The following is a 23155-nucleotide window of genomic DNA, read 5'->3' on the forward strand; positions in this document are numbered from 1 at the left end:
CAAACAATTTCAAAGCTACTGTATCTACACAGAATGCTACAGAAACGTTCAAATCAGCCAATTCCCTGCAGATTCTCTTTCAGTTTCAGGTTCCTTACCTTCCACAAGACTTGAACATTCTAGAACAGAATAGAATACATCCTCCTCTCCTATCTCTTCAATTCCTCCTCTCCCTTCTTCCATTTGAACCCAGGAGTAACAAACTGGGTGTGAGGAAAACGGGTTAGGAGAAATAGAGGAACAACACGGGCTACTGTTGACTTCCAAATAGTTCCAAACTGTCGACTTCCAGAAAATGCTCACATGAAAAAGGGGCTTGAGATCCACCCAGAGCCAGAAAGGTGACCCGTAGGGATTTAGAAAACAAACAACATTCCAGGACACAGGACGAACAGCAAGCACCGCTTCTCTGCCTCAGGCCAACTACTCACCGACTGACTGCCTGCCTGAGGTTGTGTAAGGTTTGGTGTGTGTGCATGTGTATGTTAGAGGGAGAGAGTAAACATGTGTGCAAGTTGCCTCCTCTGATATCGCTCAGAGAGTGGGCCCCAGACCAACAGGTGTCTGAACCACTCTCACACACACACACACACACACACACACGCACACACGCACGCACGCGCCCGTACACACCGCACTGTCTGGTCTTTGTTGTCAGTATAGTATGTTTCATATGAGCTGAACTCCTACTACGCCGTTTCTCCTGATCTGACCTCATAGGGAGCACTCACAGAGACAGGCTTGTGTCCAAAGTACTGCACTCTAAAGGAAATAGGGTGCCATTTAGAAGCAACCAGCCATGTGTCATAACCTACTTGTGGAATATGGATCGTTTATATTCATCACACAAGGCCCTCAACTTCTCTTTGCTCAGCGGCTTATTAAGTCATCAGCTGCCAGTAAAGTTGTTTTGTGAGTAACATATGCATAGCATAACAAAAGCTGACCTGCTCTATCATAAGGGTTATGGAAATCCAAAATAACCATCACATAAATCTCCATATTTATATTTGTCAAAATGTGTGACTGTACTATTGACTTGAAAAGATATGTTTGCTGTACCGTACATGAGTGCAAACATATGCTAGACATGTTGGGACTCTGTGTGTCGAACAGGAACCGATTACGTGTTCGTCATCCAACATTTTGTATGTCCTCCTCAGGGTCAATATCTTTACAGCAAACGTGAAGACATCAATGCACAGTTTGTGGGCCATGTAATTGAAAGTGGAGGGGTCAGTACATGACCAAACATAGTTGAGTCAGACGAAACATAATGTCAAACATATGCAGAGAAGTGGAACTCCCACCCACTTACCCCCAGACAGCCATCAAACCATTGAACCAGAATCCCTATAGCCTAGTATAAACATGGCATGGCGCAACCCCTTAACCAGTCAGTTTTCGCTTCTTAAATTCCATACACTCAACCAACCTGTCTCTCTACTCTTACTCTGAACAAATAGCCGGATAAAAAAAAAATACCCAGAAAGAGGTGGCGAAATACACAGACGGGTTTCCGAATCCCCATAGTATATAATGTACATTGGTACCCATCACCTAAACCACCCAAACAATCAGTTTCCGCTACTCAAATTCCCAAAAATATAACCTGCCCTAAAACCCTACATTATACACTCTCTCAAAGCGCCTAGTGTGAACAGCCAGATGGAAAATGACCGTGTACTCTGAGAAAGTCTCGAGAGGTAACAAAAGGGAAATGTGTTGATATGGAATCGAAAGAATTTCCTCTCTCCCATTTGCCAGTTTTAAGTAAATGATAGTCTTGGTCAAAAGATGACATGCAACATTTCTGCTGGGTGACACTGTGGGACTTGTTAAGGGTAAGGTCCTTTGCGTGGTTGTCTCCACTAACTCAATGTTAATCTGGTCCCAAATGGCACCATGCTCTCTATACCGTGCACGGCCCATAGGGCTCTGGTTAAAAGTAGTGAACTATATAGGGAATATGGTGCCATTTGGGACGTATCCGGAGGAATGTGCTACAACAGCAAAGTCCCCACAGTGCATAACTATGACCACAACAGTCTACAGACATGTACTCCCCTGTCGATATGGGAGAAACAATATCCATTCTTCTGTGTTGGAAGTGTTCAACGTACGAGCTGGAATATCAGATGTGGTCATTTCGAAACCCAATCCGAAGGTACATATGTGGATGTTTTTCTATATACCCTTTGGATGAGAATTCTGTTGGAGACCTCCCTCTGATGGACACGTGCACGCTCGTGTGCTCGCCCACATGTGATCCATATGGGCCGTGTTTCACTCCCTTGCCTGTTGCAATAGACTCCCTCCCTTAGCACATAAAGGTTCTTTGTATTCTCGGGAGTCGTATGATTTCAGACCATCTGATTCCTGCCGTGTCCTTCGCTAGAACTCGTTGCCTTCCTCATACCCATCAGCTGCCTGTAAAATGTGCTCTGCCAACCCGCCAGGGCTCAGCCATTCTCTGACGTAGCCTACGGGCAGTAGGCTACGTGTGTGTCCCAAATGACACCCGATTCCCTACATATTGCACCACTTTTGCAAAAAGGATTTGATGAAAAGTAGTGCACTATATAGGGAATAGGGTGCCATTTGGCCGTGTCTAGACTTGACAGTTCATGCAGCTTTTGTATTCTGATCATGGAGTTCTGATCACATCATGTGTCTACACTTACACATACCGTGTCCACATTGTGTCCGGATTCCCTTTCCCCGCGCTATATTGCAATGCCAGCATGCATTCTGTAAATGGTGGAACAGGCTAAATCTGATTATAACACAACAACAACTTGATGGCAGTACCAACTACTGTAGCTAACTAGCCAGCTAACTTCTGTAACTAGCCAGCTTGCTAGCAAAGCTAAAGGGATTGCATAAATTTAGCCAAACAATTCTTTTCTAAATAAGCTAGCTGGCTAGCATTTATGAAGCCAGCAAATACATTCCTCAATGTGGTCTTCGTATTCTGATAGCAGAAGTCACATGTACGTGTCAAGTGTAGACAGCCTCAGAGACAGTTTTACATTGAGAGGAAGCTGATTGCTGATCTATCTGATATTTTCCATGCTGGTCCTGTCAGCTCAGTGAAAAGCACCTATAAATACGAGACGTATGTGGCAGGGTCTACAGACAATCACGGATTACAAAAAGAAAACCAGCCCTATCGCGGACATCAACGTCTTGCTTCCAGACAAATTAAACAACTTATTTTCTTGCTTTGAGGACAATACAGTGCCACTGACACGGCCCGCTACCAAAGCATGTGGGCTCTCCTTCTCTGTGGCCAACGTGAGTAAAATATTTAAACGTGTTAACCCCCGCAAGACTGCCGGCCAAGACGGCATCCCTAGCCATCAAAGCACGCGCAGACCAGCTGGCTGGTGTGTTTACGGACATATTCAATCAATCCTTATCCCAGTCTGCTGTCCCCACATGCTTCAAGCGGGCCACCATTGTTCCTGTACCCAAAAAGGCAAAGATAACTGAACTATATGATTACCGCCCCATAGCACTCACTTCTGTCATGTAGTGCTTTGAGAGAATAGTCAAGGATCATATCACCTCCACCCTACCTGACACCCTAGACCCACTCCAATTTGCTTACCGCCCCAATAGGTCCACAGACGATGCAATCGCAACCACACTGCCCTAACCCATCTGGACAAGAGGAATACCTATGTAAGAATGCTGTTCATCGACTACAGCTCAGCATTTAACACCATAGTACCCTCCAAACTCATCCTGTGCAACTGGATCCTGGACTTTGACGGGCCGCCCCCAGGTGGTGAAGGTAGAAAACAACATCTCCACCCCGCTGATCGTCAACACTGGGGCCCCACAAGGGTGAGTTCTCAGCCCTCTCCTGTACTCCCTGTTCACCCTGTTAACATGACTGCGTGGCCATGCACGCCTCCAACTCAATCATCAAGTTTGTTGACGACACTAGAGTGCTAGGCTTGATTACCAAAAACGACGACGAGACGGCCTAAAGGGAGGAGGTGAGGGCCCTCGGAGTGTGGTGTCAGGAAAATAACCTCTCACTCAACGTCAACAAAACAAAGGAGATAATCGTGGACTTCAGGAAACAGCAGAGGGAGCACCCCCCCTATCCACATCGACGGGACAGTAGTGGAGAAGGTGGAAAGTTGTAAAGTTTCTCGGCGTACACATCACTGACAAACTGAAATGGTCCACCCACACAGACAGCGTGGCGAAGAAGGCGCAACAGCCTGGTACGGCAACTGCACCGCCCTCAAGCGCAAGGCTCTCCATAGGGTAGTGCAGTCTGCACAACGCTTCCCCGGGGGCGAACTACCTGCCCTCCAGGACACCTACAGCACCCGATGTCACAGGAAGGCCAAAAAGATAATCAAGTACAACAACCACCCGGGACACTGCCTGTTCACACCGCTACCATCCAGAAGGCGAGGTCAGTACAGGTGCATCAAAGCTGGGACCGAGAGACTGAAAAACAGCTTCTGTCTCAAGGCCATCAGACTGTTAAACAGACATCACTAACATAGAGAGGCTGCTGCCAACATACAGACTCAAAAGTATGGCCACTTTAATAAATGGATTTAATAAAGGTACCACAAGTCACTTTAAATAATGTTTACATATTCTACATGACTCATCTCATATGTATATACTGTATTCTATACCATCTACTGCATCTTGCCTATGCCGCACAGCAGAACGACAGATTTGTACCTTGTCAGCTCGGGGATTCAATCTTGCAACCTTTCGGTTACTAGCCCAACGCTCAAACCACTAGGCTACCCTGCCGCCCCATATTCATCCCTTTACATTTGCGTGTATAAGGTAGTCGTTGTAAATTTTTTAGCTTACTTGTTAGATATTACTGCACTGTTGGAACTAGAAGCACAAGCATTTCACTACACTCGCAGTAACATCTGCTAACCATGTGTATGTGATCAATAAAATAACATCTGATTTAATTTGAGTTTTCCCCCCCAAAGAGCTTTATTACAGACAGAAATACTCCTCAGTTTCATCAGCTGTCCGGGTGGCTGGTCTCAGACGATCCCGCAGGTGAAGAAGCCAGATGTGGAGATCCTGGGCTGGCGTGGTTACACGTGGCCAGCGGTTGTGAGGCCAGTCGGATGTACTGCCAAATTCTCCAAAATTACGTTGGAGGGGGCTTATGGTAGAGAAAGCAATGTTCAAATCTCTGGCAATGGCTCTGTTGGACAAAGCTGCACATTTTAGAGCGGCCTTTTTTGTCCCCAGCACAAGGTGTTCAGTATAGTTTCCCAGGAGGCTTTATATAAGCTTTAAATAACATGTATTCAACAAACAATTGTATGTCAAACCAACTGAATTTGTCATTTAATTTCAAAATACATTATTTACCATTAATTTCTTTTCACCACAAAATGATCTGAAACACATTTTCTAGAGTCACAAGCTTGATGTAGTAATTGCGTGCTATGAATATGGGACCAAATACCAAACTTTTTACTACCTTAATACACATATACTGTAAGTGAATTTGTCCCAATACTTTTGTTCCCCCAAAATGGGGGGACTATGTCATTTCTAGACGGTTCAACCGATATAGATGAAAATACTCTAAAATGGAAGCTGACAGTCTGCACTTTAACCTCATAGTCATTGTGTCATTTCAAATCCAAAGTGCTGGAATATAGAGCCAAAACAACAACAAATGTGTCACTGTCTCAATACTTTTGGAGCTCACTGAATTTTCCCCAGAGGCTTTCAGCTTTTCAACATAAGAAATACTTTATTGATCCCCCACACTGTAAAAAAAAACATGTTGACTCAACGAACAATTGTACAGCAACCAGCTGCAATAAGATTGTGAGTTTGCTCCACATTTGAGGAAATTCATGTTTCCTTCCCAAGGCAAACATGAATTTGTTATTTTACTCAACAAGCTTTTTCTAATTCAGCTCACATCGAGCAGAGTTTGTCGAGTAAACAAACTAACACATTCGCTCAAATTCTTGTCCGATTGAAGTCCACTCATCTCACAGAATAACATTGATTAAGCAATTGGTTAAATTTTATTATTTTTTTATTTTTTTATTTTTTTACAGTGCAGAGAGAAACTGGTTTGTCCATCATCATTGCAACATGCCTACAGTACACAGTCCCAAGAACAATGAACAATAAGGTAGCAAGAAACAGCTCGAAAAATAAATAAAAATCACTCATATATTATCTCTCCAAAATAGTTAGTTGGAACCTCATTAGTAAACTCTTTCAACTTGTTGCCAAAGAAAACTGTATCAAGCCACAATGTTATCCAGTCATGTGGGAGCTGACCTCTGACCTCTAGTACTGGACAAACTAATCCCTCCCCTCATCATCTCTACTCTGTTTTGATTTAAGATGGTCCAGTGGTTGGCACCTCCCACTGATCTCAGAACTCCTATTGACTTCATTCGCAGACGAACATCCTCTTACCCCTCATCACTCTATGACTGAAGATAAAACCCCTCCTAACTTTGAGACCAAAGATAAACTCCTAACTTTAAGACTGAAGTTAAACAATCACTCCTAACTTTAAGACTCAATGTATAATGCTATTACAGCACTATTACGTTATATGAGGCTATAATGCTAAATAGCTGATATCGTCTCCTGTGGCCTCCATGTGTGGCCTCCATGACACATCTTGAATAATCAATGATGCAAGTGTCCAGAACTGGTGGGAGGCCAGATTGTTGACATTCTGCCTTTAACCCCCCCCCCCCCCCCCCCCCCCCCCCCGAAACGTCTCTATTTCCCACTTCCTCCCTCCCTCTCTTACTCTTCCTCTGTCTCCAGTGTGTGTTTACGTGACGCATGTTTTTGGCAACCCAGTGGACAGTTTGTGCTAAACACTGGTGGAGGTCTGAATGGAGCAATGGCTGTGCTATCTCCCTCTCATTAGCTGTATAATCCCAAACCTCCACCACACAGATAACCACATTTCATCTCCTCTCTGACTGTATCCGCAGTCTTCTTAAAACATAGCCGAGCCAGAACAGCCCATGGGGGCAGGAGGCCAGGAGCCTCTCCAGCTTGATGTACAAGTACACCCCCTGGACAGGAAACTAGTCTGAGACACATGTACCAGTCTCCAAATAGGGTAGCTAGAAACAAAAGCTAATTCATTAGCACAATGAAGGAGTCCAGAACCCCAAAAGTGGATCTACAGTGGCCCCTCAGGATAAATTAGGCTTTTCACACAACTGCAATTAAGACTATTTTTCCTGGAGCCAGGTTTGGCGTTTCTCTTAGGCTACGGGGTAAGACAGGCTGTCTCGTTGAAGTTGTGGTTATCAATACGCACACACATACACACACTCTCTCTTAATAATACTAGTGATTCACACCATTTTAGCAAAGGGTCTGACTGTCCTACAAGTGTGGGAAGCAGACACCCAGCCCTTCAGCCAAAACAAAATGTAACACTCCAAAAAATGCTGGGTTAAAATCAACCCAGTTTAGGTTATTTTGTAACCCAGCACTGGGTAAATATTGGACAGAACACATGCTGGGTTCTTTTGACCCAGCCAGTTTGGTTGCGTGAATAATGTTGGATTGTTGGAGAGAGAGTAAATGCCATGCCTGTTTAACATGTTAAGTTCACATACGGCAAAACTTAAATTTTCCCTTCATTTATTTGTTGCATTTTACACATTCTTCTAGAATATTAAGATGATTTATTACATGTTATAATAAGTTATACCACCTTATTGCATCCCAACAACAGGATTTTACATAGGCTTTTAGGGAATTCATACACTTTTCTCAGCCTCATTGAAACTGTTCAACCTTAACATGTGATAACTACACAAGAGAACAGATAAACAGGAATGACACCAAGGGTGGCAAAAAAATAACTATCTGAAAGCCACGACCCTACTAAACTACACCTCCAGTCTTCTGATCTGACCTGCTGCTTCATATCTCAGTCATCCAGCATCAACAACCCGACCTTTCTATTTTTTGAAGGAAACAACCCAAAGAAGTGACCCAATGGCTGCAACCCAGCATTACTTTCTGAGTGTAAGAATTGCAATTCTACATTAAGATGCCTGATTGGGAGAACACATCCCTGAAGGACCAGAGTTTTCTGTCCTCAAGAGCCTTCAAGAAACAGACATAGACATGGCAGCCAACCTGGATAGGCATGCTGCCAAAAGATAGGAGCCTGATATGAACCATTGTGATAGCCAGACTGTCTGTGTGTGTGTGTGTGTGTGTGTGTGTGTGTGTGTGTGTGTGTGTGTGTGTGTGTGTGTGTGTGTGTGTGTGTGTGTGTGTGTGTGTGTGTGTGTGTGTGTGTGTGTGTGTGTGTGTGTGTGTGTGTGTGTGTGTGTGTGTGTGTGTGTGCGAGAGAGAGAGAGATACAAAAATGGTTGAGAATAAGTATATAACTAATTGAGTTCTCTATAACTCTGTAAGTGAAAAATAAATATTAACATAAAGCTATAACACCAATGGCCACCATATGCCAGTGAGGTATTTCAACTAAATGAACTATGCGTTTGACTAGATTTTTTTTGCTGGTCTAATTCCAAATGGAATTGCTCATTTTGAGCGGGCAAACACTTGTGTGTTTGACTCGAGTGCAAACCCAATTTCCTCCCATTAGAACAGGCGGTGAGTTTCAATAAAGTCGCACAAACAAGTTTTATTTCCTCTTTGGCAGCAGGGAGCTGGCCAATAAGCCTGATTCTCTGTCTTTATGAAAGCAGATCATATTTTTGGCTTGATTCAAAAGATGGTGATTCAGCTAAAATGAAGGAAACAAATCACTCCAAAAATCACATCGCCACAAATCACTTTAGTAGATTGGAATTTGTCCTCTCATGCACCACCCGTAAATCCCTCCCTCCCTCTCGCTCTCCCTCTCTCTCGCTCCCTCCTTCCAACCCCACGTCCTCCTCCCTTTCCTGCAATTCAAGTTTGGAGACAAACAGAGAGTCCAAACAACTCTCACGTTGGCTCTGTCAGTACTAATAAATGCTCCCTGATGGCTTAGTGGAAGACTAGAACCAACAGACAGCTCTCTCTGTTAATGCCTGGCTTCACTGATCGCCATCTATACACAGTGTTTGTCTGATGCACGCTGACACAATGTACTGCTGGCGGTTGAAGATCCGGGGTGAAGACCTTGGATCAGCTTCCCCTCCCTCGATCCTAACCTTAACCATTAGTTGGGGAAATGCAAAACTGACCAAAGATCAGCATCTAAGGGCGTTTTCAGCATACACACATGAAGTTGACACATACTATACTGTACAATCACTTGCAGACCGCATGTTCTACAGCAGAGGGTGCTGTTTGCTACACTCTAATACAGTTTATTTGATTGCTTTGGTACTATTTTTACAAGTATGTGGTGAAATGTCCCAACTCTTAGTACAAAACTCAAAACAGATCATCAAAAAGGCTGTTTATTCACAACTTTAAGCACATTTCAATTGACTAAGTACAACACACAAAATCACAAACCTAAATCAGTGTTTCATCTACAAATAGCCTTCATATAAAGTCTTGCCTTTCACAATGCATTGCTGACAATACTTTTCATATGATTCTCTTCTCATTTGTTTAAATACATTTGACCATCACTTAATCCAGCGGCGCTTAATGATTAATCACTTTTTAACTGGTTTGTCTACTATATATGGATTTTGAGAACTACAGAAATGTAATGTGTGCTTGTAAAGTATAAAGATCTAAATTACATGTATGATACATGATAATCATACATAATGACTACTCGTTATTGCTAATTGATTTCACATAGTGGTAACCACAATTTGTCACCATATAAAAGGGTGTGTGTGAACACTTGCAATTTATTTCAACATTGAGCAGGACAGACAGCAAGGGAGAGGAAGAAATCAAAGATCTTGTGGGCATGGGCCCCGTCAAAGAGGTGGGCATGGGCCCCGTCAAAGAAGTGGGCATGGGCCCCGTCAAAGAGGTGGGCATGGGCCCCCGTCAAAGAGGTGGGCATGGGCCCCCGTCAAAGAGGTGGGCATGGGCCCCCGTCAAATAGGTGGGCATGGGCCCCCGTCAAAGAGGTGGGCATGGGCCCCCGTCAAATAGGTGGGCATGGGCCCCCGTCAAAGAGGTGGGCATGGGGCCCCGTCAAAGAGGTGGGCATGGGCCCCCGTCAAAGAGGTGGGCATGGGCCCCCGTCAAAGAGGTGGGCATGGGCCCCCGTCAAAGAGGTGGGCATGGGCCCCCGTCAAAGAGGTGGGCATGGGCCCCGTCAAAGAGGTGGGCATGGGCCCCGTTAAAGAGGTGGGCATGGGGCCCCGTTAAAGAGGTGGGCATGGGGCCCCGTCAAAGAGGTGGACATCAGAGAGAGGGAGTCAGACAGCAGGGAACTGTCGGTCTAATGTAGTCCGGGCCATCGTCGTTGACCATGTGGTAAACAGAGGCCCAACCATGGCAGAGAACGCAAGATTAAAATAAACACAGTTGACAGTGAGAGGACATTTCTTCTTTTGCTGAGTATACTTTTTAAACAGGTATCTTGCATTGTTTTCGATTGGATTAACTGGTAGTTAAAATGACAAAATTGAAATGATATCATCATGGTGTATTTTGGTGATTAAATCAATATTACATTTCACAATATAGTCATTTTTTGGGGCAATGGTTGTGTGGTGAGAGATGTTTACAATGCAAATGAATGCACATCGACAGGTTTTGAATGAACGACTGGCTGCGTTACAAGTGTGACTAGTTTGTAGTTTTGTACTAAGAGTTGTGAAAATGTACCACATGCTTGTGAAAATAGTACCAAAGCGATACAAAAAGAATACAGGTACAGTCATGTTGAAAAATGGGCTGAAATGTTATTACAAGTGGAGAGAGTGTGGCTATAAGTAATGTGTGTGTGTGTGTGTGTGTGTGTGGCAAGTCTGAAAGTGCTTATATTGCTCTCCTTCAACTCTCTAAAGCCTGTTTACCAAACATCTCACATGCCTATGCGTAAGTCTGAACTGGAGCATGTGTGCCTGCTTGTGTGCATAGTATTACCAACAATCTCCCCTTCAGAGTAATCCTCTCTGCTCAGCCATGGGTGGACTAACTCAACCCAACCCAACCCACCCCCTACCTCAGACCCTCACTAACACGGCCCACTCCAGACGTCTGCTGGTCTCCCTTCCTGCCCACCATCTAACGGACAGGCTCACAGCATTCTGATGGGTAGTGGAGAAGAGGGGCGCCATCTGAAAGCAGCTGTGTCTGGGACGTCCTCCCTCAACCCCACCTGTCTAAGAGAGTCATTCCTGGGTCTGTCAGTCACTCAGGGCTGTGCCCCGGCCTCCAGACCTCCACTAACACAGCAGTTGCCTCACTAAGTAAGTACTACTGTATATGAAATGGATATTATTCCCTTCTGCATGTATCGCTGATAGTGAGCCCTATATATGAAGTATTAGAGTGGGATGTCATACCTACTAAATGGACATATTTTAAGGTCACGTCCCTGATTTCCAATTTAAAATACAACATGTAGTCATTGTAGTTGAACATCATGGTAAGAGCTACCAAGAGGTTTAAGACTGTAGTAATCAATGCCGAACTAATCCAAAACGGTTTACATTACAGAGAACTGTAATGAGAACAAAACAGAAAGAAAGTCTACATCATTGATCTTTCTATCAGGCCATCTGTCATATGGAGAAAAGTCAGAACCTTAAATAGATAAGGAACTTCCGTAATGTCCCAATTCAGACTTAGGAAATGCGCATCTTTCCTACGCACTTCTCAGTAGTTAGTATTCAGACTTACCTTGTTGGTATTCAGATTTACCTTATGCATAACAGGCTTTATTTTTTTATTTAACTAGGCAAGTCAGTTAAGAAGAAATTCTTATTTACAATGACGGCCTACACCAGCCAAACCCGGACAACACTGGGCCAATTGTGCGCCACCCTATGGGACTCCCAATCACGGCCAGTTGTGATACAGCCCAGATTCGAACCAGGGTGTCTGTAGTGACACCTCTAGCACTAAGATGCAGTGCCTTAGACTGCTGCGCCACTCGGGAGCTTTGCAGGCGTGGTCCCCTTGCGCCCGCTGAATAAAAAGTCTGGCCTTATAATCAAAACATTCTAGAAATCATAAGTCAACTATGTAGGTTTGGCGCTATACTGTCATTTGTGCATGGCTACAGAAGCCTATAGCTTGGCTCTCCACATTTCATCTAAGTTAAAATGTCAGCGTTTCGTAAACTTCCCTGTGCAAAAGGTGATATATTGATATGCTTCAGCTTGCTGCCATATAACTGGTTTCACATTTTTCTCCAGCATATATAAGGTCAAATAGATCTAAAATAATTGTCATTTATATTTACAATCCCCTTATCCAAACGGCTTACTTATTGACCTAGGAATTAGGTTCCATTTACGTGCTTAACTGTGGTCCGAATTCCCCCCCTAACAGTCTATAAAAATCGAATCAAGGCTTATTGGTCGTGTATACAGATTTGCAGGTGTTATGGCAGGTGTAGCGAAATGCTTATGGTTCTACCTCCAAGAGTGCAGGAGAATGTCTAGCAAATACAATACAAATACATAACACAACAAAAAAAATTGGGAACAAAAGATCAAGAAAATTAACGAGTCCAATTAACAATCTAAAGTAGATATATAAGAAAATGCAGTGTCAGACTCCAGAATCCCTGGTTCTGGAGTCTGAGGTCCTTAATGAGAACATTGGCAGAAAAAAAAATCCATCTATTGTACTGTATCCCGTGTACCCGCTGATGCTCAGCAATGCTAGCCTATCCCCAGAGGACCCAATCATTTAGTCCGATCTTGGACTCAAAACACTTCACTACCAAGCCGTGTGTCACAGCCAAGTAGTCCACAGATGTCCACTAAGACTGAGCCAGAAGTATTATGTCAACAATAATAACACTGTAAAAGGTTTCCCACGGCCAACTTGTTTGCTCTAGGTGATAACATATCTCTTATCTTTTTGGCAGGAGACAATCTCTCCCTCTCTCTCCCACACACACTTATGAAGGTCGAGAGACAGGAGGCACATCAGAGGGATACTTTTAACTTCAGAAGTGGGCCCAATTCTGTCCATATAAGAATCAACTCATAATAGAGGAAAAGAGAATGGTAGAGAGAGAGAGACTCATTATGACAAAAGAGCTTCTCAGTAAATGAATCAAAACAAATATAAACAAACTTCTGTTGCATCCCTTTATAATCTATGCAACTGTGGTAGGCGGGCGCACGTTGTTTATACAGTTTGCATATTTGTTCCGTTATACTTTGTGTTTTAATATGACTGTCCTCACAGTCAGGTTTATTTAAAAGTGAATGCGCTGCAATTGGCTCTCTCCATAGCGATAAGCAGCTTAGGGGCCATGACTTGCCAGCCAGTCAATCAGACATCCATTACTCATTCCCTGCACCGTTTGCCTCACCTCTGACTCTCCCTTTCTCTCTCTCACTCTCTCCATCTTCCTCTTGTCTCGCTCTCCCTACCTCCTCTATCTCTCCTTCCATCTCTCCCTCGCGCCTCTGGGCATACCAGGGTAGACTTCGCTAGGCACGCACCTCATTTGCAACGCCGGGTTCATTTTTAGCCTAACAGCTCGAGCAGTGCAGTGGAAAGGACGAAATAAATGATACAAATTCATGTAGAACTTCCTACGGTTAACTGAGCTCTCCCTCCCGGAGCATCCTCAAGGCTACGATAAGTCAGTCTGTCTGTCTGCCTGCCCTCCTGTCTGTCTGTCGAACATTTGATAAATAAGTGCACTAAAACGGCAACGATTCGTAATATGTACAATGGTATTTGTATGGGACTGTACATGATATAAAGGCAGGGGTTTGTTGGTGAGTTGGCTGGGCGCATACTGAAGTTATTAAGCTCCATAAGGTCTGAAGTTATTAAGCTTTATAGGGTCCATGTCTGGTGAGTAAGTAGCACTGCACAAGCTCTGGCTAGTTTGAGCCGGAACGGCTCTTAGGGCGTTGAGCCTAGCTCCTGTTTCTGTAGTGTGAGGCAGCTTAATGTACAAGTTAACCCCTTGGACAGGACGCTAGTTAATCGCAGGGCCATACCCCAAAATCTATCTCCTTAATGCTGAGTGCCAAGCAGAGACACACCAGGTCCCATTTTAACAGTCTTTGGTATGACTCGGCCGGGGATCAATCTTAGGGCAGACACTCTAACCTCAAGGCCACTGAGATGGTCAGGTCTGGTGAGATGAGGACTGTTTAGCATGCAAAACCTGCTGAGGGAGGGGCTGAGGCTGAGAGTGTGCGTGGTGGTAGGCTGCCCAGCTCCAGTAGGAGGGATTCCTGAGCACTATTCAAACATGGAAGGAGGTAGGTCTGTAAACGCACTCCAGTACATTCCACAACTGTCAGAGACAGGTCTGTAAACGCACCCCAGTACATTCCACAACTGTCAGAGACAGGTCTGTAAACGCACCCCAGTACATTCCACAACTGTCAGAGACAGGTCTGTAAACGCACCCCAGTACATTCCACAACTGTCAGAGACAGGTCTGTAAACGCACCCCAGTACATTCCACAACTGTCAGAGACAGGTCTGTAAACGCACTCCAGCACATTCCACAACTATCAGAGACAGGTCTGTAAACGCACCCCAGCACATTCCACAACTGTCAGAGACAGGTCTGTAAATGCACACCAGCACATTCCACAACTGTCAGAGACAGGTCTGTAAACGCACCCCAGTACATTCCACAACTGTCAGAGACAGGTCTGTAAACGCACCCCAGTACATTCCACAACTGTCAGAGACAGGTCTGTAAACGCACCCCAGTTCATTCCACAACTGTCAGAGACGGGTCTGTAAACGCACCCCAGTACATTCCACAACTGTCAGAGACGGGTCTGTAAACGCACCCCAGTACATTCCACAACTGTCAGAGACAGGTCTGTAAACGCACGCCAGTACATTCCACAACTGTCAGAGACAGGTCTGTAAACGCACCCCAGTACATTCCACAACTGTCAGAGACAGGTCTGTAAACGCACGCCAGCACATTCCACAACTGTCAGAGACAGGTCTGTAAACGCACCCCAGTACATTCCATAACTGTCAGAGACAGGTCTGTAAACGCACCCCAGCACATTCCACAACTGTCAGAGCCAGGTCTGTAAACGCACCCCAGTACATTCCACAACTGTCAGAGACAGGTCTGTAAACGCACCCCAGTACATTCCACAACTGTCAGAGACAGGTCTGTAAACGCACCCCAGTACATTCCACAACTGTCAGAGACAGGTCTGTAAACGCACTCCAGCACATTCCACAACTATTCAGAGACAGGTCTGTAAACGCACCCCAGCACATTCCACAACTGTCAGCGACAGGTCTGTAAACGCACCCCAGTACATTCCACAACTGTCAGAGACAGGTCTGTAAACGCACTCCAGTACATTCCACAACTGTCAGAGACAGGTCTGTAAACGCACCCCAGTACATTCCACAACTATCAGAGACAGGTCTGTAAACGCACCCCAGCACATTCCACAACTGTCAGAGACAAGTCTGTAAATGCACACCAGCACATTCCACAACTGTCAGAAACAGGTCTGTAAACGCACCCCAGTACATTCTAAAACTGTCAGAGACAGGTCTGTAAACGCACCCCAGCACATTCCACAACTGTCAGAGACAGGTCTGTAAATGCACACCAGCACATTCCACAACTGTCAGAGACAGGTCTGTAAACGCACCCCAGCACATTCCACAACTGTCAGCGACAGGTCTGTAAACGCACCCCAGTACATTCCACAACTGTCAGAGACAGGTCTGTAAACGCACTCCAGTACATTCCACAACTGTCAGAGACAGGTCTGTAAACGCACCCCAGTACATTCCACAACTATCAGAGACAGGTCTGTAAACGCACCCCAGCACATTCCACAACTGTCAGAGACAAGTCTGTAAATGCACACCAGCACATTCCACAACTGTCAGAAACAGGTCTGTAAACGCACCCCAGTACATTCCACAACTGTCAGAGACAGGTCTGTAAACGCACCCCAGCACATTCCACAACTGTCAGAGACAGGTCTGTAAATGCACACCAGCACATTCCACAACTGTCAGAGACAGGTCTGTAAACACACCCCAGTACATTCCACAACTGTCAGAGACAGGTCTGTAAACGCACCCCAGTACATTCCACAACTGTCAGAGACAGGTCTGTAAACGCACCCCAGTACATTCCACAACTGTCAGAGACAGGTCTGTAAACGCACCCCAGTACATTCCACAACTGTCAGAGACAGGTCTGTAAACGCACCCCAGTACATTCCACAACTGTCAGAGACAGGTCTGTAAACGCACCCCAGTACATTCCACAACTGTCAGAGACAGGTCTGTAAACGCACCCCAGTACATTCCACAACTGTCAGAGACAGGTCTGTAAACGCACCCCAGTACATTCCACAACTGTCAGAGACAGGTCTGTAAACGCACCCCAGTACATTCCACAACTGTCAGAGACAAGTCTGTAAATGCACACCAGCACATTCCACAACTGTCAGAAACAGGTCTGTAAACGCACCCCAGTACATTCCACAACTGTCAGAGACAGGTCTGTAAACGCACCCCAGTACATTCCACAACTATCAGAGACAGGTCTGTAAACGCACCCCAGCACATTCCACAACTGTCAGAGACAGGTCTGTAAACGCACCCCAGTACATTCCACAACTGTCAGAGACAGGTGTGTAAACGCACCCCAGTACATTCCACAACTGTCAGAGACAGGTCTGTAAACGCAACCCAGTACATTCCACAACTGTCAGAGACAGGTCTGTAAACGCACCCCAGTACATTCCACAACTGTCAGAGACAGGTCTGTAAACGCATCCCAGTACATTCCACAACTGTTAGAGACAGGTCTGTAAACGCACCCCAGTACATTCCACAACTGTCAGAGACAGGTCTGTAAACGCACCCCAGTACATTCCACAACTGTCAGAGACAGGTCTGTAAACGCACCCCAGTACATTCCACAACTATCAGAGACAGGTCTGTAAACGCACCCCAGCACATTCCACAACTGTCAGAGATAGGTCTGTAAATGCACACCAGCACATTCCACAACTGTCAGAGACAGGTCTGTAAACACACCCCAGTACATTCCACAACTGTCAGAGACAGGTCTGTAAACGCACCCCAGTACATTCCACAACTGTCAGAGACAGGTCTGTAAACGCACCCCAGTACATTCCACAACTGTCAGAGACAGGTCTGTAAACGCACCCCAGTACATTCCACAACTGTCAGAGACAGGTGTGTAAACGCACCCCAGTACATTCCACAACTGTCAGAGACAGGTCTGTAAACGCAACCCAGTACATTCCACAACTGTCAGAGACAGGTCTGTAAACGCACCCCAGTACATTCCGCAACTGTCAGAAACAGGTCTGTAAACGCACTCCAGTACATTCCACAACTGTTAGAGACAGGTCTGTAAACGCACCCCAGTACATTCCACAACTGTCAGAGACAGGTCTGTAAACGCACCCCAGTACATTCCACAACTGTCAGAGACAGGTCTGTAAACGCACCCCAGTACATTCCACAACTGTCAGAGACAGGTCTGTAAACGCACCCCAGTGCATTCCACAACTGTCAGAGACAGGTCTGTAAACGCACCCCAGCACATTCCACAACTATCAGAGACAGGTCTGTAAACGCACCCCAGCACATTCCACAACTGTCAGCGACAAGTCTGTAAACGCACCCCAGTACATTCCACAACTGTCAGAGACAGGTCTGTAAACACACTCCAGCACATTCCACAACTATCAGAGACAGGTCTGTAAACGCACCCCAGCACATTCCACAACTGTCAGCGACAGGTCTGTAAACGCACCCCAGTACATTCCACAACTGTCAGAGACAGGTCTGTAAACGCACTCCAGTACATTCCACAACTGTCAAAGACAGGTCTGTAAACGCACCCCAGTACATTCCACAACTGTCAGAGACAGGTCTGTAAACGCACCCCAGTACATTCCACAACTGTCAGAAACAGGTCTGTAAACGCACCCCAGTACATTCCACAACTATCAGAGACAGGTCTGTAAACGCACCCCAGCACATTCCACAACTGTCAGAGACAGGTCTGTAAATGCACACCAGCACATTCCACAACTGTCAGAGACAGGTCTGTAAACGCACCCCAGTACATTCCACAACTGTCAGAGACAGGTCTGTAAACGCACCCCAGTACATTCCACAACTGTCAGAGACAGGTCTGTAAACGCACCCCAGTACATTCCACAACTGTCAGAGACAGGTCTGTAAACGCACCCCAGTACATTCCACAACTGTCAGAGACAGGCCTGTAAAGGCACCCCAGTACATTCCACAACTGTCAGAGACAGGTCTGTAAACGCACCCCAGTACATTCCACAACTATCAGAGACAGGTCTGTAAACGCACCCCAGCACATTCCACAACTGTCAGAAACAGGTCTGTAAATGCACACCAGCACATTCCACAACTGTCAGAGACAGGTCTGTAAACGCACCCCAGTACATTCCACAACTGTCAGAGACAGGTCTGTAAACGCACCCCAGTACATTCCACAACTGTCAGAGACAGGTCTGTAAACGCACCCCAGTACATTCCACAACTGTCAGAGACAAGTCTGTAAATGCACACCAGCACATTCCACAACTGTCAGAAACAGGTCTGTAAACGCACCCCAGTACATTCCACAACTGTCAAAGACAGGTCTGTAAACTTACCCCAGTACATTCCACAACTGTCAGAGACAGGTCTGTAAACGCACCCCAGTACATTCCACAAAAGTCAGAGACAGGTCTGTAAACGCACCCCAGTACATTCCACAACTGTCAGAGACAGGTCTGTAAACGCACTCCAGTACATTCCACAACTGTCAGAGACAGGTCTGTAAACGCACCCCAGTACATTCCACAACTGTCAGAGACAGGTCTGTAAACGCACCCCAGTACATTCCACAACTGTCAGAGACAGGTCTGTAAACGCACCCCAGTACATTCCACAACTGTCAGAGACAGGTCTGTAAACGCACCCCAGTACATTCCACAACTGTCAGAGACAGGTCTGTAAACGCACCCCAGTACATTCCACAACTGTCAGAGACAGGTCTGTAAACGCACCCCAGTACATTCCACAACTGTCAGAGACAAGTCTGTAAACGCACACCAGCACATTCCACAACTGTCAGAAACAGGTCTGTAAACGCACCCCAGTACATTCCACAACTGTCAGAGACAGGTCTGTAAACACACCCCAGTACATTCCACAACTGTCAGAGACAGGTCTGTAAACGCACCCCAGTACATTCCACAACTATCAGAGACAGGTCTGTAAACGCACCCCAGCACATTCCACAACTGTCAGAGACAGGTCTGTAAATGCACACCAGCACATTCCACAACTGTCAGAGACAGGTCTGTAAACACACCCCAGTACATTCCACAACTGTCAGAGACAGGTCTGTAAACGCACCCCAGTACATTCCACAACTGTCAGAGACAGGTCTGTAAACGCACCCCAGTACATTCCACAACTATCAGAGACAGGTCTGTAAACACACCCCAGCACATTCCACAACTGTCAGCGACAGGTCTGTAAACGCACCCCAGTACATTCCACAACTATCAGAGACAGGTCTGTAAACGCACCCCAGCACATTCCACAACTGTCAGCGACAGGTCTGTAAACGCACCCCAGTACATTCCACAACTGTCAGAGACAGGTCTGTAAACGCACTCCAGTACATTCCACAACTGTCAGAGACAGGTCTGTAAACGCACCCCAGTACATTCCACAACTGTCAGAGACAGGTCTGTAAACGCACCCCAGTACATTCCACAACTGTCAGAGACAGGTCTGTAAACGCACCCCAGTACATTCCACAACTATCAGAGACAGGTCTGTAAACGCACCCCAGCACATTCCACAACTGTCAGAGACAGGTCTGTAAATGCACACCAGCACATTCCACAACTGTCAGAGACAGGTCTGTAAACGCACCCCAGTACATTCCACAACTGTCAGAGACAGGTCTGTAAACGCACCCCAGTACATTCCACAACTGTCAGAGACAGGTCTGTAAACGCACCCCAGTACATTCCACAACTGTCAGAGACAGGTCTGTAAACGCACCCCAGTACATTCCACAACTGTCAGAGACAGGTCTGTAAACGCACCCCAGTACATTCCACAACTGTCAGAGACAGGTCTGTAAACGCACTCCAGCACATTCCACAACTATCAGAGACAGGTCTGTAAACGCACCCCAGTACATTCCACAACTGTCAGAGACAGGTCTGTAAACGCACCCCAGTACATTCCACAAAAGTCAGAGACAGGTCTGTAAACGCACCCCAGTACATTCCACAACTGTCAGAGACAGGTCTGTAAACGCACTCCAGTACATTCCACAACTGTCAGAGACAGGTCTGTAAACGCACCCCAGTACATTCCACAACTGTCAGAGACAGGTCTGTAAACGCACCCCAGTACATTCCACAACTGTCAGAGACAGGTCTGCAAACGCACCCCAGTACATTCCACAACTGTCAGAGACAGGTCTGTAAACGCACCCCAGTACATTCCACAACTGTCAGAGACAGGTCTGTAAACGCACCCCAGTACATTCCACAACTGTCAGAGACAGGTCTGTAAACGCACCCCAGTACATTCCACAACTGTCAGAGACAAGTCTGTAAACGCACACCAGCACATTCCACAACTGTCAGAAACAGGTCTGTAAACGCACCCCAGTACATTCCACAACTGTCAGAGACAGGTCTGTAAACACACCCCAGTACATTCCACAACTGTCAGAGACAGGTCTGTAAACGCACCCCAGTACATTCCACAACTATCAGAGACAGGTCTGTAAACGCACCCTAGCACATTCCACAACTGTCAGAGACAGGTCTGTAAATGCACACCAGCACATTCCACAACTGTCAGAGACAGGTCTGTAAACACACCCCAGTACATTCCACAACTGTCAGAGACAGGTCTGTAAACGCACCCCAGTACATTCCACAACTGTCAGAGACAGGTCTGTAAACGCACCCCAGTACATTCCACAACTATCAGAGACAGGTCTGTAAACACACCCCAGCACATTCCACAACTGTCAGCGACAGGTCTGTAAACGCACCCCAGTACATTCCACAACTATCAGAGACAGGTCTGTAAACGCACCCCAGCACATTCCACAACTGTCAGCGACAGGTCTGTAAACGCACCCCAGTACATTCCACAACTGTCAGAGACAGGTCTGTAAACGCACTCCAGTACATTCCACAACTGTCAGAGACAGGTCTGTAAACGCACCCCAGTACATTCCACAACTGTCAGAGACAGGTCTGTAAACGCACCCCAGTACATTCCACAACTGTCAGAGACAGGTCTGTAAACGCACCCCAGTACATTCCACAACTATCAGAGACAGGTCTGTAAACGCACCCCAGCACATTCCACAACTGTCAGAGACAGGTCTGTAAATGCACACCAGCACATTCCACAACTGTCAGAGACAGGTCTGTAAACGCACCCCAGTACATTCCACAACTGTCAGAGACAGGTCTGTAAACGCACCCCAGTACATTCCACAACTGTCAGAGACAGGTCTGTAAACGCACCCCAGTACATTCCACAACTGTCAGAGACAGGTCTGTAAACGCACCCCAGTACATTCCACAACTGTCAGAGACAGGTCTGTAAACGCACCCCAGTACATTCCACAACTGTCAGAGACAGGTCTGTAAACGCACCCCAGTACATTCCACAACTGTCAGAGACAGGTCTGTAAACGCACCCCAGTACATTCCACAACTGTCAGAGACAGGTCTGTAAACGCACTCCAGCACATTCCACAACTATCAGAGACAGGTCTGTAAACGCACCCCAGCACATTCCACAACTGTCAGCGACAGGTCTGTAAACGCACCCCAGTACATTCCACAACTGTCAGAGACAGGTCTGTAAACGCACTCCAGTACATTCCACAACTGTCAGAGACAGGTCTGTAAACGCACCCCAGTACATTCCACAACTGTCAGAGACAGGTCTGTAAACGCACCCCAGTACATTCCACAACTGTCAGAGACAGGTCTGTAAACGCACCCCAGCACATTCCACAACTGTCAGCGACAGGTCTGTAAACTTACCCCAGTACATTCCACAACTGTCAGAGACAGGTCTGTAAACGCACCCCAGTACATTCCACAAAAGTCAGAGACAGGTCTGTAAACGCACTCCAGTACATTCCACAACTGTCAGAGACAGGTCTGTAAACGCACCCCAGTACATTCCACAACTGTCAGAGACAGGTCTGTAAACGCACCCCAGTACATTCCACAACTGTCAGAGACAGGTCTGTAAACGCACCCCAGTACATTCCACAACTGTCAGAGACAGGTCTGTAAACGCACCCCAGTACATTCCACAACTGTCAGAGACAGGTCTGTAAACGCACCCCAGTACATTCCACAACTGTCAGAGACAGGTCTGTAAACGCACCCCAGTACATTCCACAACTGTCAGAGACAGGTCTGTAAACGCACCCCAGTACATTCCACAACTGTCAGAGACAAGTCTGTAAACGCACACCAGCACATTCCACAACTGTCAGAAACAGGTCTGTAAACGCACCCCAGTACATTCCACAACTGTCAGAGACAGGTCTGTAAACGCACCCCAGTACATTCCACAACTGTCAGAGACAGGTCTGTAAACGCACCCCAGTACATTCCACAACTATCAGAGACAGGTCTGTAAACGCACCCCAGCACATTCCACAACTGTCAGAGACAGGTCTGTAAATGCACACCAGCACATTCCACAACTGTCAGAGACAGGTCTGTAAACACACCCCAGTACATTCCACAACTGTCAGAGACAGGTCTGTAAACGCACCCCAGTACATTCCACAACTGTCAGAGACAGGTCTGTAAACGCACCCCAGTACATTCCACAACTATCAGAGACAGGTCTGTAAACGCACCCCAGCACATTCCACAACTGTCAGCGACAGGTCTGTAAACGCACCCCAGTACATTCCACAACTATCAGAGACAGGTCTGTAAACGCACCCCAGCACATTCCA

At 46.2% G+C, this 23155-nt stretch overlaps 1 protein-coding gene across 11 annotated transcripts in view; it reads right to left on the reverse strand.

Annotated features, from left to right (window-relative positions):
- LOC129859409 (uracil nucleotide/cysteinyl leukotriene receptor-like) overlaps nt 1-23155 on the reverse strand; it is a 281933-nt gene that overhangs the window by 96626 nt on the left and 162152 nt on the right. The window contains exon 1 of one of the 11 annotated variants that reach the window (XM_055929174.1): nt 99-441. The exons of the other annotated variants lie outside the window; for them this stretch is intronic. Coding sequence (XP_055785149.1) covers nt 99-183 — 85 coding nt within the window. The 5' untranslated portion in view covers nt 184-441. Of the gene's footprint in view, nt 1-98; nt 442-23155 lie in introns of those variants that run through there. 11 annotated transcript variants of the gene reach the window in all.

This window comes from Salvelinus fontinalis, chromosome 7 (genome assembly GCF_029448725.1).
Source record: "Salvelinus fontinalis isolate EN_2023a chromosome 7, ASM2944872v1, whole genome shotgun sequence".
Lineage (NCBI taxonomy): Eukaryota > Metazoa > Chordata > Actinopteri > Salmoniformes > Salmonidae > Salvelinus > Salvelinus fontinalis.